Below are 13,294 nucleotides of genomic sequence, written 5' to 3'. Positions count from 1 at the left end.
CCAATCACAGGACACTTCTTCTTTTAAAGAACACTTCTTTCCTTTGAGAACACATTAACTATCTGATAATCTCTCAAAATTAGAAATTTTGCACTGCAAAATGAGCTTAGCAAAAATTTGTGTAAAATATTAAAACAAGTTGCAATGTATTGATTCAAACTGAATCAAGACATTTCCAAATCTAGACTTCAAGATTTATTAGTTGGCGAGCTCTGAAAATGTTAAAGAATATCCTTAGTTGCCTTATAAATTTAGAGAAGGAATGTAATTCTTAACAATACCTGAATGATTATGTTTTTCTATTTTCATTAACACTAGTGAACCAGGAGTTGAGTTGAGTTTCCTTTATTGTCATTCAAACTTATTAGTTTGAACGAAATTGGGTACCTTGCAGTCATAACAGAAAATAAAGTAACAGAACACACAATTAACGCAGTTTAACACAAACATCCATCACAGTGGTCTAAGGTAATATGTTGTATTGTATTTATAAAAAGGTATTTTGATAAGTTAGATCTAGACTGGAGTAATCACATGGTTTACAAGTAAAGAGACTGTAAGGAAATTAAAAATACTTTACGAGAATAGCAATTTAAAGATATTAAAGAAAATTGTATTCAGTTTTGGACAAAGTGAAGAAATATAGATGCATGCTGTTTTTAGTGTTCTCCCAATTTCCTCATGTGCCAAAAAGCTAAAGATCAATTTATGAATTGATTCCTTATTGATGAAAATTTGTGGACTTGAGTCTATGTCTGTCATGCTTTCTGTAAAAAAACATCTTTCCAGGTTTAACATAGAATCGTTTTTAAATTTTAAACAACTTTAAAATAATGTTTTAAAGCATTATTTACAATGCTATTCAAATGAGTGACAAAAACAGGTTTAATCTCTACATGATTTTTTTAAAATTTGTGGTGAACTGCAAACTCATAAAATAATTATTGAGATAAACCAAGTGTGCATTTTTGTTCATCAAATCAGGAACTCTTCAGATTATTCCCATCACAGCATTCGGTCTTTGATATGATTCCAATGATTTTTTATCTTACCAGGAGGAATGTATCCATTCAACAGATAAAATGTATGAGCTTAACTCCCTGTCCCACTTAGGGGACCTAAACAGCAACCACTGGTGACCTTGCCCACCACCCAAGGTTTCCATGAGGTCACCGGAGGTTTTGGGATCCTCTCCCTAATGGTCGAATGTGGTTTCCGTGCGGTCAATGGCTTCATCTAGGTTGCTATTTTTTCATCATGATTAAAACCGGCCTTGACTAAAAATAGGTTGCCGTTTTAACAAATGATAATTTTTTTAGTCGAAGCCGGTTTTCTTCATAGTTGAGGAAGGTTTTCAACATATGTGTGGGAGGTTGCAGGTCACCTCAACCTTGATTTTTGTTTTTGGGGTGGCGGGCAAGGTCACCAGAGGTTGCTGTTTAGGTCTCCTAAGTGGGACGGACTTAGTGTTACTGCTGAGACAAAAGATAGAAGCATGGAAAACTATGAGCTGGAGATTTCAATCAGCACTGTGTAGGATTATAGAAAGATTTGAGAACAACATTTTTCATTGCAGCCACTTTGTCTATTCAACTAACACTGCCTTTTTCTTTAAATACTGTTTATATCTTTTGTTCACAGATCCCATGGAACTTGCCCACAGTCACGGTCATGTGATGACCCCACCTCTATCTCCAGTGTTGGGCAACAGGGGAAGTGTAATCAATCAAGGACCAATGGCTGTAAGGTCACAAAATGGCAGCTCAGCATTATCCATCCACACGCATTGCCACTCGTACCCAGATTCATTCTATCAGACTTTGCCCCAGCCCAGCCAAAACTTCTACGGTACAAACTCCAACTATCAAACCATGTTCAGAAATCAGACTGCTGCAGGTTACCAGCACAGAATGGATCCTGGCCGTTTCACTTCTTTCAATGAACAACCTGTTTCAAGAGACTACTTCAGAAGCTGCGCCATGTCGCCATATAGCTCCAGATCTCCGTCTAACTTTGGGTCATCTTCAAATCCACAGGAAGCACACAATTTGCAGCTGCTCAACGCTGGCAACTTTAACTTTTTGGGGAATTCGGTTGCATGCCAAGGAGCATCCTTTTCTTCCGCCGGTTCAAATGGTAAATATCAAAGGGGCAATTCAATTCCCTTTAATCAAATGCAAGGAAAGTCATTTATCACCAGTCGAGAATTAAATTGAATCAAACCTTTGAGCTGAAAATCAAGCCCTAATGGATAAAGATAGCCAACAGTCTATTATCTTGAAATTTGTTCTTTATGAAAGAGAACGAAAGATTTGTTTTCACATTAAACATATTTTTCATTTTTTATCATGTGGAAAGGGCTATAAAGGTTTCACATTGTTTTAATTTTTTTTTTTATTATTGCAAAACATCAGAGAAGATGATTATTTTAATGTATCTGTCAAACACAAATATTGTTCTATATTGGCATCGCTCTCTAGCTTGTGGTACAAAGTGTGGTCATGACTTCTTTAGTACAGGAAATGTATTTCTGGTGGTTGGTAGCCTGCCTGTTGTAGAACCTTTGACAATAGGGTTCCAAATGCTGGGAAAGTGCAGGGAGCATGGGTAAATCCATTGACAAACCTGTTTGCTAATTGATCCCATTTAGTAAATTACAAAGATCTCCATGAGCAGTAAAATGAGATACAAGAACTGCAGATGCTGGTAATTAGTCACAGCATTGTGAGATAGTATGATATAATATATTTAAACATTAAAAATCAAAACATCAAGTGGTGGAATTACAAAACACAACCCTTTGATTGGAGCATCATTCTTTGATTAAAGTTATTGTTGGACTGCAGATTTGAGAACTAAAGAATCCTTTGTGAAACACAAACCTGCATCTTCATCAGTGTCATCTTGATATTACTGGGGGGAGGTGCAATTATTAACCTGTTATGTTATCCATTTGAGAACATCAGATATACAAATCACATAAACATGCTAACTCAGAATGTGTAAACTAATCCACGGATCAGATCATTGTGTATATTCTAAGAGTGGATCAGATTTATTTTTGATGAATGCTACAGATTCAATGAAAGAACCAAACATATAAAGGTGTATTTGACTGGTCTATCTGTGTCACAGTTTTAAATCGTATTTTCGGAGATTTTGCTATGTTTACCCAACCAAGTTGAAATTGGAAACTTAGTCTTGCACTGTAGGTCTTATTCTTTGCTCTTAGTGTATGAAATCAGAAAGCAAGTCATCAAGTTCCAGGAGTAGTACAGGACATTATATCCAAATGTTTTGGTGGGGAGTGAATGATAAAGACGCACATTTTATATGTATATGGGGGCATGAAATGTGTCAGTTCCATGTTTAATGATCATTCAAGGCCCATGGCATTGTTAAAGTGGGAGTACATTGGATGGCAGCCACGAATTGCACTGCTGGCTGTGGAGGATTGGGAGGTGCTGAGCAGATTTGTAACAAAAAATAGGCCAGAATGTCTATCGAAAATGTCCTTGGGATATGGACACTCCCAGCATCCAGCCTTCATCACTGGATTTATTAAACCACTGCCTCGGAGGTTGGAGACAAAATCATGTGTGTGTAGTTTAGAATACCCATTAACGAGGGTGGAAGAGATTGCCTGGGAAGCACTTTCTTGACATTAGAGATGGCCATGCTGGTAGAATATCTTGAAACGTTATCCAAGAGTAAAATGTAGCCTATGCTAGAAATCTGAAATCAAATCAACATGTCTGATATTTTGCTTTTAGATTATTCTTTATTTCAATGATACTTCTCTTTCAGGAATGCGACTTTGGATAAAATATTGTTGACTTGGAGCGTTTGTTTCGCTTTTCACTTGCTCTGCTAAGTGTTTTTACCTAAACAGTTATCATTAGCTGATGCTGCAATTAGTTGCTGAAAGAACAAATTGCCTTCTAATAATTGTCAGCCCTACTTCTCTCACGAAATAACCTCTTCAGCCTATTTTGCATCAAAGCCACGGGGCAATATGGATGCTGGGTGATTGGGTGAACACACATCACCCTGTTAATCTTGCTTCCTTTAACATTTTTGCCACTGTAAAGAGCCAGATGAGATATATTTTGAAAAAAATTATGGACAGTCCTGCTGCCATTTCAATTAGAACCTTTGGTCCAGCAGAGGCTGCAGAATTTAACACAACTTGATATTGTTTTGGGTGCTACTGTATATTAAAGCCATAGACCCATGTAGCACAGTAACACTTCAACCCAACTTATCCATGCCAACCACGATGCCCCATCCAAGCTAGTCCCCAATGCCTGCATTTGGTCTTTTGTCCTCCAAACCTTTCCTATCCATGTACCTGCCCTAGTGTCTTTTAAACCATGATACCCCATCTAAACTAGTGTCATATGCCGATTGTTGGTCTATAGTTCTCTAAACCTTTCATATCCACGTACCTGCCCAAGTGCTTTTATTGCACTTGCCACAACTACCTCCTCTGGCAGCTCCTTCCATATTCCACATATTGGGATTCTCGGCCACAGAAGGCAGTGGAGGCCAATTCACTGGATATATTCAAGAGAGAGTTAGATATAACTCTTGGGGCTAACGGAATCAAGGGATATGTGGTGAAAGCTGGAACGCGGTGCTGATTTTGGATGATCATCCATGATCATATTGAATGGCGGTGAAGGGCCGAATGGCTTACTCCTGCACCTATTTTCTATGTTTCTATATCCTAACACGTTACGAATGAAAAAGCTGGCCCTCTGGTTTGTATTACATCTTGCTCCTCTCACCTTCTACCTATGATCTCTGGTTTTGTATTCCCCTGTGCTGGGTAAGAGACTGTGTATTCCACCTATTTTAGGTGTATGCACCTAAAATATTCAGGAGCCAGTGTTTATTTTGATTTGTATTTAATTTGCAGGATACTATGGCAACAACAATTACACAGAATCCCACAGATTGGGGTCAATGATTGACCAACATGTATCAGTTATTAGCAGCGTTAGCAGTATCCGTTCAGCAGCTGGCTACAACGACATCCACGATCCACTCAACATTTTGGATGACAGCGGAAGGAAACATCCAGGGTCTTTCTATACCGATTCATCACCTTTAGTCTGCCGAACTCCCACAGGTGAGTGGAACAGATTAGGATTATATGACAAAGGGAATTTTTTTCCCTTCATGATAAAAATGTATAAAAGTTGACGTGGAAGTGTTGGCAAAATAAAAGACACATAAACTGTAATCCCAACAGGATGATTCAACATGCACAGGCCTTGGTGTGGCTGCACTCAGGGCATTGTGTTCACTTTTGGTCATCCTGCTAGAGGAAGTGATAATTGCTCGTTTCTAAGCTTCCCCCCCAGTCTAGTTTCAGTAAAAACACTGAATCAAGCACCTGAAACAACTAAATTTTATTTTACCAAAAGCGCGTCACAGATGAAACACTGTACCTATCCCACCGCGGGTTCGATCCTCGCGTCTGCCTGTTCAAGCCCTCTAGGCCTCGCTCAGACAGAGACACTCCAGAAGTTCACGCAGTCCCAAGCGCTCTTCCAGAAGATCGACGCAGAGCCTCGTGATCGCGGACTTTTATATGTCCCGGGACCTCGAGGGGCCGAACCACATGGGGGTGGTCTCTCAATAACCCAATTACAGATATCGATTAACCCCATACATAACAGGCATTCCCCTAACCCAATGATACAACAGTTATATACATTGTATTCAAAACGGACTTCAAGAGGAAGCCAACTAAGAAACATTTACCCTGATTTACAGATAACCCAGACAAGGCTCAACACCTCATCCAATCAACACTTGGCAAAGTCAAACTCTGCAACATTATATGCAATTATTTACAAGGTGTATGCCTGGTTTGCAGCCATCCAATCCATTATATGCATTTTGCACCAAATAGACAGGGTTTGCAGATCTTCCCATTCTTTGCTTGCAAATTGTATCTAAGATCCAGACACTCTGGCACCTCTCTGCAACTTGTCCCAGCTCTGCAAAGAGTAATTCCAATTTGACCAAATCTCCCAGCAACCCTGAACTTAACCCCATTTTGAAGTTCCAGCTGCTCCAATTTAGCCAGGATTAACATAAGAATGTTGTGAAGCTGGAAAGGGTGCAGAGAAGATTTACGAGGATTTTGCCTGGACTCGAGGGCCTGAGGTTAGGCAGCCTGAAACTTTATTCCTTGGACCGCAGGAGGCTGAGGTGTAATTTTGTAGAGGTGTATAGAATCATGAGGTGAACAGATATGGTAAATGCACAGAGCCTTTTACCCAGAGTAGGGAAATCAAGAACTAGAGGACAAAAGTTTATGGTGAGAGGGGTAAGAATTAATAAAAACCTGAGAAGTAAATTTTGCACACAGAATGTGGTGGGTATATGGAATGAGCTGCCAGAGGAGGTAGTTGAAGCAGGTACTATCACAATCATAATAATACTTTATTAGCAAAGTATGTTTTGCAGCATTTAAAAGATATTTGGACAGGTACACGGATAGGAAAGATTTGGAGGGATGTGGGCCAAATGCAGGCAGGTGGGACTAGTGCAGATAGGGCATCTTGGTCAGTATTGGCATTTTGGGCCAAAGGACCTGTTTCTATATGGTGTGACTCTATAACTCGGTACTAATTGGCAAGTGTAGTGCCAGCATAATACTAGAATCAGTTAACATTCTTTCCTCGCCCAACAATCTAATTTCTATTTGCTCTTCCTGTGTACTTGGAAAAATACATATTTGTAAAATTACCTGCTTCTGTGGGTAGAGGCACTTTAATTATTACCACCTCTCCCTCTCCCTGCTTGCGCTTACATCTTCAGATCATATACTGAACCATCTTAACCTGGATAAGCTCCTCAGAGCCATTTATTTCAGCACCGTGTAATTAAGTCATACCATAAGTTGATATGCGATAATAACCATCTTTTGCCATGCTGTTCCAATAACTGCCCATAAAATCATGTAACCCTGTTGATATTTTTATCTTATAAATTGGACCCATTATCTTTAATGCCCATATTATGCATAAAGTGATTTTATCCAGGTTACTTCCTGTTTGTGATCATTTTCAGGCAATATTGGCTCCATTGGGAAATTGGCCAGACTCTTCTGTACACATGGAGAAACAAGGAACTGCTGTTGCTGGAATCTTGAGCAAAACATAAAGTGTGGGAGGAACTCAGTGGGTCAGGCAGCGTTAGGGGAGGGAATGGACAAACAATGTTTTAGGTCAGGACCCTTTTTCAGACTTATCTGAAGCAGGATCGTGACCCAAAACCTTGCTTGTCCATTCCCTCCCCAGATGCCATCTAACCCGCTGAATTCTTCCAGCACTGTGCTTAACTTTTTTTCATACGATTCACTTTATTCGCATGTTTAAATTTTCAGTGTCATTCATAAACCCATTGATACTCAAGTCCACAGAGGGCATTATCCCTTTTCACTAAAGTTCCATAAATTGAGCTTTTGTGCATAACTTTCAAAGGAAACTGGCAGTACAACCAGAAATACACTTGCTATTTAATACCATCTGTATCTGTTTAAAGGGTTATTTTATTGACCTTGACCAGCAAGCTTCAGAAACAGATTACAGGCAACTCAAATAATTTCCAACATTTCCACTTTGCTAAAACTAACAGGAAGAGCTGTCTTCCTGGTGCGGAATGGCAATGCAGACCAAGAAGTATGAGACTTTCAGGTCTACTGAGTACCTATTGAGGCACTTAAATTAATATACTGATAATGACTCACAATTTGTGGCCATGGAACATGATAATGATGTGACTAGGAGATCATTTCTTTATAAAGGGATTCATGATTTATTCATCTTTGTCATGAAGAGAATATGGATTTTCACCAAACTTATTGACATCATTGGTCAGGAAATGAATGAAAGAATGAATGAATGAATGAATACGTTTATTGGCCAAGTATTCACATACAAGGAATTTGCCTTGGTGCTCCGCCTGCAAGTGACAACATGACATACAGTGGCAGTTAGGAATGACAGCAATAAACGTTAATAAAAAAACATTGTTGATTAAACATGTGAATTAAATAAAATACTAGAGTAAACATAGAAACATAGAAAATAGGTGCAGGGGTAGGCCATTCGGCCCTTCGAGCCTGCACCGCCATTCAATATGATTGCCATAGAGGGAGTGCAGAGACTGTTCACCAGACTGTTCCTGGGATGTGAGGACCATCTTATGAAGAAAGACTGGATAGACTTGGTTTATACTCTCTAGAATTTAGGAGATTGAGAGGGGATCTTATAGAAACGAGAATTCTTAAGGGTCATTGGACAGGCTAGATGCAGGAAGATTGTTCCCGATGTTAGGGAAGTCCAGGACAAGGCAGGTCACAGAAAGCGAAGGATAAAGCTTTCAAGCCTTTAGGATTTGAGTATGAGAAGCAGGGAGGTTCTACAGCAGTGGTGAAATCTCTGGATCTTGGTCTGCCACACACCTGGAGTATTGCATACAGATTTGGTCTATAATCTGAGGGAGGACATTATGTGCCTTGAGGGCTAAGGGATCAGGGGGTATGGAGAGAAGGCCTGGTATGTCAGGACTGTCTTGGATGATCAAAGCTGATAGACTTGAATGGCGGTCTAGGCTCGAGGAGGCCGAGATGGCCTACTCCTATAGAAACTTACAAAATTTCTAAGGTTTCTGGATCAGGCTAGATCAGGAAGATTGCTCCCGTACCTGCCTTCTCTCCAGGACCCTCTGATCCCCTTAGCCATAAGGGGGACATCCTTTAAAACCCTCTTAAATAACTTTTTTCACACAGAGTGGCCTGAACTCCCTCTGCGGCAGAGGTTCCAGCCAGTTCATCACCTATATGTAAGTGGGAAAAAGTTGTTCCCTTCTGGCTAAGGGATCAGGATTTCCCCCTTAGGTCCGGGATAAGAGTTGGACCCCTTGTCCCATGATCATATTGAATGGCGGTGTAGGCTCGAAGGGCCTGCATCTAGCCTACTCCAACCCCTAAGAATTTTGTAAGTTTCTATAAGATTTCTCTCAATCACCTAAAGCTAGAGAGTATAATAAAAAACATCTATCCATCTTTCTTCATAAGACAAAGAAGGGTCAAAAAAGGAGGCTACAGATTTTTGGTTATTGAGTCAAGCTACTACTCGTGGAAAAAAGCTGTTTTTATGCCTGGCTGTGGCAGCTTTGACAGTCCGGTGTCACCTTCCAGAGGGAAGTGATTCAAAGAGTTTGTGGCCAGGGTGAGAGGGGTCAGAGAAAATCTTACCCGCTCACTTCCTGGCCCTTGCAGTGTACAGTTCGTCAATGGAGGGAAGGTTGCAGCCAATAGCGTTCTCAGCTGATCGGACGATACGCTGCAGCCTCCAGGTGTCATGCTTGGTGGCTGAGCCAAACCAAACCATGATGGAGAAGGTGAGGACAGACTCTACGATGGCCGTGTAGAATTGGGCCATCATTGCCTGTGGCAGATTGTGCTTCCTCAGCTGCCGCAGGAAGGACATTCTCTGTTGTGCCTTTTTGACTGTGGAGTCGATGGTGGCCCCCCCCATTTAAGGTCCTTGGAGATGATGGTTCCCAGGAACTTAAAAGACTCCACAGATGTGACTGTGATGTTGTTGATGGTGAGTGGAGTGAGGGAAGGGGGAGCTCTTCTAAAGTCTACTATCAATTCCACCGTCTTAAGAGCATTGAGCTACAGGTTGTTGCGATGGCAACAGGCCGCCAGCTGTGTCACTTCCTGTCTGTAGGCAGATTCCTCCCCATCCTGGATCAGCCCAATAAGGGTTGCGTCATCCGCAAACGTGATAAGTTTGATAGAGGAGACAGTGGAGGTGCAGTCATTGGTGTAGAGAGAGGGGAGGGTACGCAGCCTTGTGGTGCTCCCATGCTGACGATTTGCGGGTCCGAGAAACATTGTAAACAAATGCCATCTTGAGGATATATATGTAGACATAACAAATTTGAGGGCATGAGCCACAGGGTCAGGTTGAGCAGGCTATGACTTTATTCCCTGGAGCACAAGAGGATGAGGGGTGATCTTATAGAGATGTACAAAGTCATGAGAGGAATGGATTGGCTAAATGCAGTATTTTACCTGAGAGTTGGGTAACTGAGAACCAGAGGACATAGGTTTAAGGTGAGGGGGAACAATTTAATAGGAACCTGAGGGGTGACTTTTTTCACACATAGGGTAGTAAGTATATGGAACAAGCTGCTGGAGGGGGGGAGTTGAGGCAGGAAGTAGCACAACATTTAAGAAACATTTGGACAGGTACATGGATAGGATAGGTTTTGAGGGATATAGGCCAAATGCAGGCAGGTGGGACTAGTGTTGGTCAGTGTAGGCAAGTTGGGCCAAAGGGACTGCTTCCATGCTCTATGGCTCTATTACATATGGATGAGTGTTACAAGAGAAGAGTACTGAAAGCTTTAAACAATTAAATTGTTCTTCATAAATAAGAAGATGACAATTTTCCCCTCCAACCTCTGCTAGACATAGGATTTCTTGTCTCCTGTACTAAAGGTATTTTATCTACCACCATGAAAAACAGCTTTGCTAAATTGATATCTTCTTCTTTCCGGACAACAGCACAATGCAACCTGCACGGGTGTAGTTAGTGTTACTCCCACTAGGAGTCATAGACGAGTGGTGGGCAAAACAACTTGTGACAGGATTCGCTTGGGCAGCTTACAGCCCACTGGTATGAATATTGATTTCTCTCACTTCAGGTAGCCCTGGCATTCCCTCTCTCTATATCCCTCCCCCACCCGTCACATTAGCTTCTCATTTTCACCCAACAAACAGCTAACAATGGCCTGTTTCCTTTATCATCATTACTTTTTTGCATATCTTTTATTAATTGTTCTTTATTTCTCCACATCACCATCTATATCTCTTGTTTCCCTTATCCCTAACCAATCTGAAGAAGGGTCTCGACCCAAAACGTCACCCATTCCTTCTATCCAGAGATTCTGCCTGTCCCGCTAAGTTACTCCAGCATTTTGTGTAATATTCAGTTCCTTCCTATACATCTTTTCTTTTGACTAGTATGGGAACTATGTGCATCCATTCCAGAGAACTAATATGATTTAATTGAACCTGGCTTGCAAGTCTAACTTTCAGCTCCTTGAGAAGATACGATAAATAAAAATTCCAGTGGCCACTGAACCCGCAGTGGGGTAGAAATCCCATCCACTGCTTTGTCTCTGACATGGGAGCCATTGGTGCTTCAGGTTGAAGATTGTACATTTTTTTAAAGCACATTATTATGTTCTAATAAGTTACTTAACTTTATCCCATGCATTCCCTGAGAACTCCTTGCAGGGAAAAGTAACATTTCCACTTTTTATGCCGAGCGTGAAAACGGCACTAAATGTGTTACACGAGGATCATTGGTCAGGAGGTCATTCTGTAACAAATGCCATCTTAAGGATATGGATGCAGGCATAACATAAGGATGAGATTTACAATAGGGAAGAGCAATGAAAGCATTAGCAATTACGTTGTTCTTTATAGATGACAATCTTTCCCTCCAACCTCTTCTAAACACGGGTTACCAGGCCAGACAGCATCTCTGGAGGATATAGACCTAAAAGATGTTTCTGATCAAGATCATTCTTCAGACTGAAGAAGGGTTCTGACCCAAAAAGGTCACCTGTCCATTTCCTCCAGAGATGCTGGCTGAACCACTGAGTTCTTCCAGCAGATTGTGTTTCACTAAAGATGATAGGAGTTCAGCTGTACGAGTTAATCTTCTAGATACATTGAGTTTTGCTAAAAAAAAACAAATGTTGGTGTAGATTTATGATTAACATGTCAGACTATCATATGGTTAATTATTAATCAATAAATGTGTTTTCAGAAATTAATTTAATCCCATTATAATTCAGAAGCAATCAATCAAAAGATAAAGATATCAATGTTTAACATCAAACAAAAGAAGACCGTAATTTTTGTGGAAGTAATAAAATAGAAAACCCTCTTTATTGCTATATCTTTGTAATGAGATGACATAGGTATATCACACAATCAATAATAATAGAAGTACTCGAGTAGTTCTGAGGCAGGAAGACAAATTAGTTTGAGATTAAATTAACAGTGCTGAGGGGCAGATGGCTGGGAAGATTGTTTACCAGATTATTGCAATGAACACTTATTGCAAATGGAAGATAGACACAAAAAGCTGGAGTAACTCAACAGGACAGGCAGCATCTCTGGAGAGAAGGAATGGGTCACATTTCAGGACGAGACACTTCTTCAATCTCGACCTGAAACGTCACCCATTCCTTCTCTCCAGAGATGCTGCCTGTCCCGTTGAGTTACTCCAGCTTTTTGTGTCTATCTTTGGTTTAAACCAGCATCTGCAGTACCTTACTACACCTATTGTAAATGGAAAGCTTGTCTTTGCTTTGCAGACTGCTGCTCAGTTGCATCGTATAGAGTTATGAAAAAAAACAGGATGATTGGGCATTGTGTTCAATGTAATGGATCTTGTGTGCCTTTACACTTTGCATTGGTAGCCTCTCATTAAAAGTTTGATGTGCTTCTCCCAATTAATGTGCCAAGAGTTTCTAACCCAATACATTTTGCTGGGCATCACCTTCATGCCTGTCCTCCAGTTTCCTGCTTAATTCTTTTTTTCAAGAATCTAAATAGTAAGATGAACTAGGTATTTGCTGAACAGAGCTGGATTTTATTCTGATCCACTGTCTACTCAATGGCATTTTCTATCAGGGTTACAAGTCAGAAGAATTAAGTAAAAGTTTAAATAGATTTTCCTTTGACCAAGTTCATTGAATTAAATTGCAGGGAGTCCCGTTCCTTTTTTTTTATTGAAAGTGATTTTATCACTTATCTCTAGATGGTCTCCATTAATTGCCAATCAACATGTGTATTAAGCCTAATAATCTCAGGAAAGTGAATAATATTCTGTAGAAGGTTGTTAGTGGGAATATTACTGTGCTTTCCTTTTTGATAACAAACAATATTCTGCAGAAAAAACATTTGTAAGGATATTATAATTGTCTTGTTATTTACTATGACATCCAATTCCATTTTTTTTAGAAGGCATAAAAGGTCAGTATCAATCAGCAGCATCAAAGTAGCTGATTTGTCATCTTTAAACTTTAGAGATACAGCTTAGAAACAGGCCTTTGGTCCATTGAGTCTGTGTCAACCAGCAATCACCTCGTATATATGTTTGTGTGTGTGTTTTATTTGCCACTTTTTTTTTGCTATTTGCAGTTGTGAAGGATTGCTATCCCCAAATTTGTAAGCTTA

At 40.2% G+C, this 13,294-nt stretch overlaps 1 protein-coding gene across 1 annotated transcript in view; it reads left to right on the top strand.

Annotated features, from left to right (window-relative positions):
- The window catches only part of rfx6 (regulatory factor X, 6), a 52,353-nt gene that overhangs the window by 37,523 nt on the left and 1,536 nt on the right, over positions 1-13,294 (top strand). The window contains exons 17-18 of the mRNA XM_055636373.1: positions 1,642-2,136; positions 4,922-5,134. Of these exons, the coding sequence (XP_055492348.1) occupies positions 1,642-2,136; positions 4,922-5,134 (708 nt within the window). The remainder of the gene's footprint in view (positions 1-1,641; positions 2,137-4,921; positions 5,135-13,294) is intronic.

The sequence above is a fragment of the Leucoraja erinacea genome, chromosome 5 (genome assembly GCF_028641065.1).
Source record: "Leucoraja erinacea ecotype New England chromosome 5, Leri_hhj_1, whole genome shotgun sequence".
NCBI lineage: Eukaryota > Metazoa > Chordata > Chondrichthyes > Rajiformes > Rajidae > Leucoraja > Leucoraja erinaceus.
The sequence above is the reverse complement of the archived record's forward strand: the minus strand, read 5'-3'. Positions and strand labels throughout refer to the sequence as shown.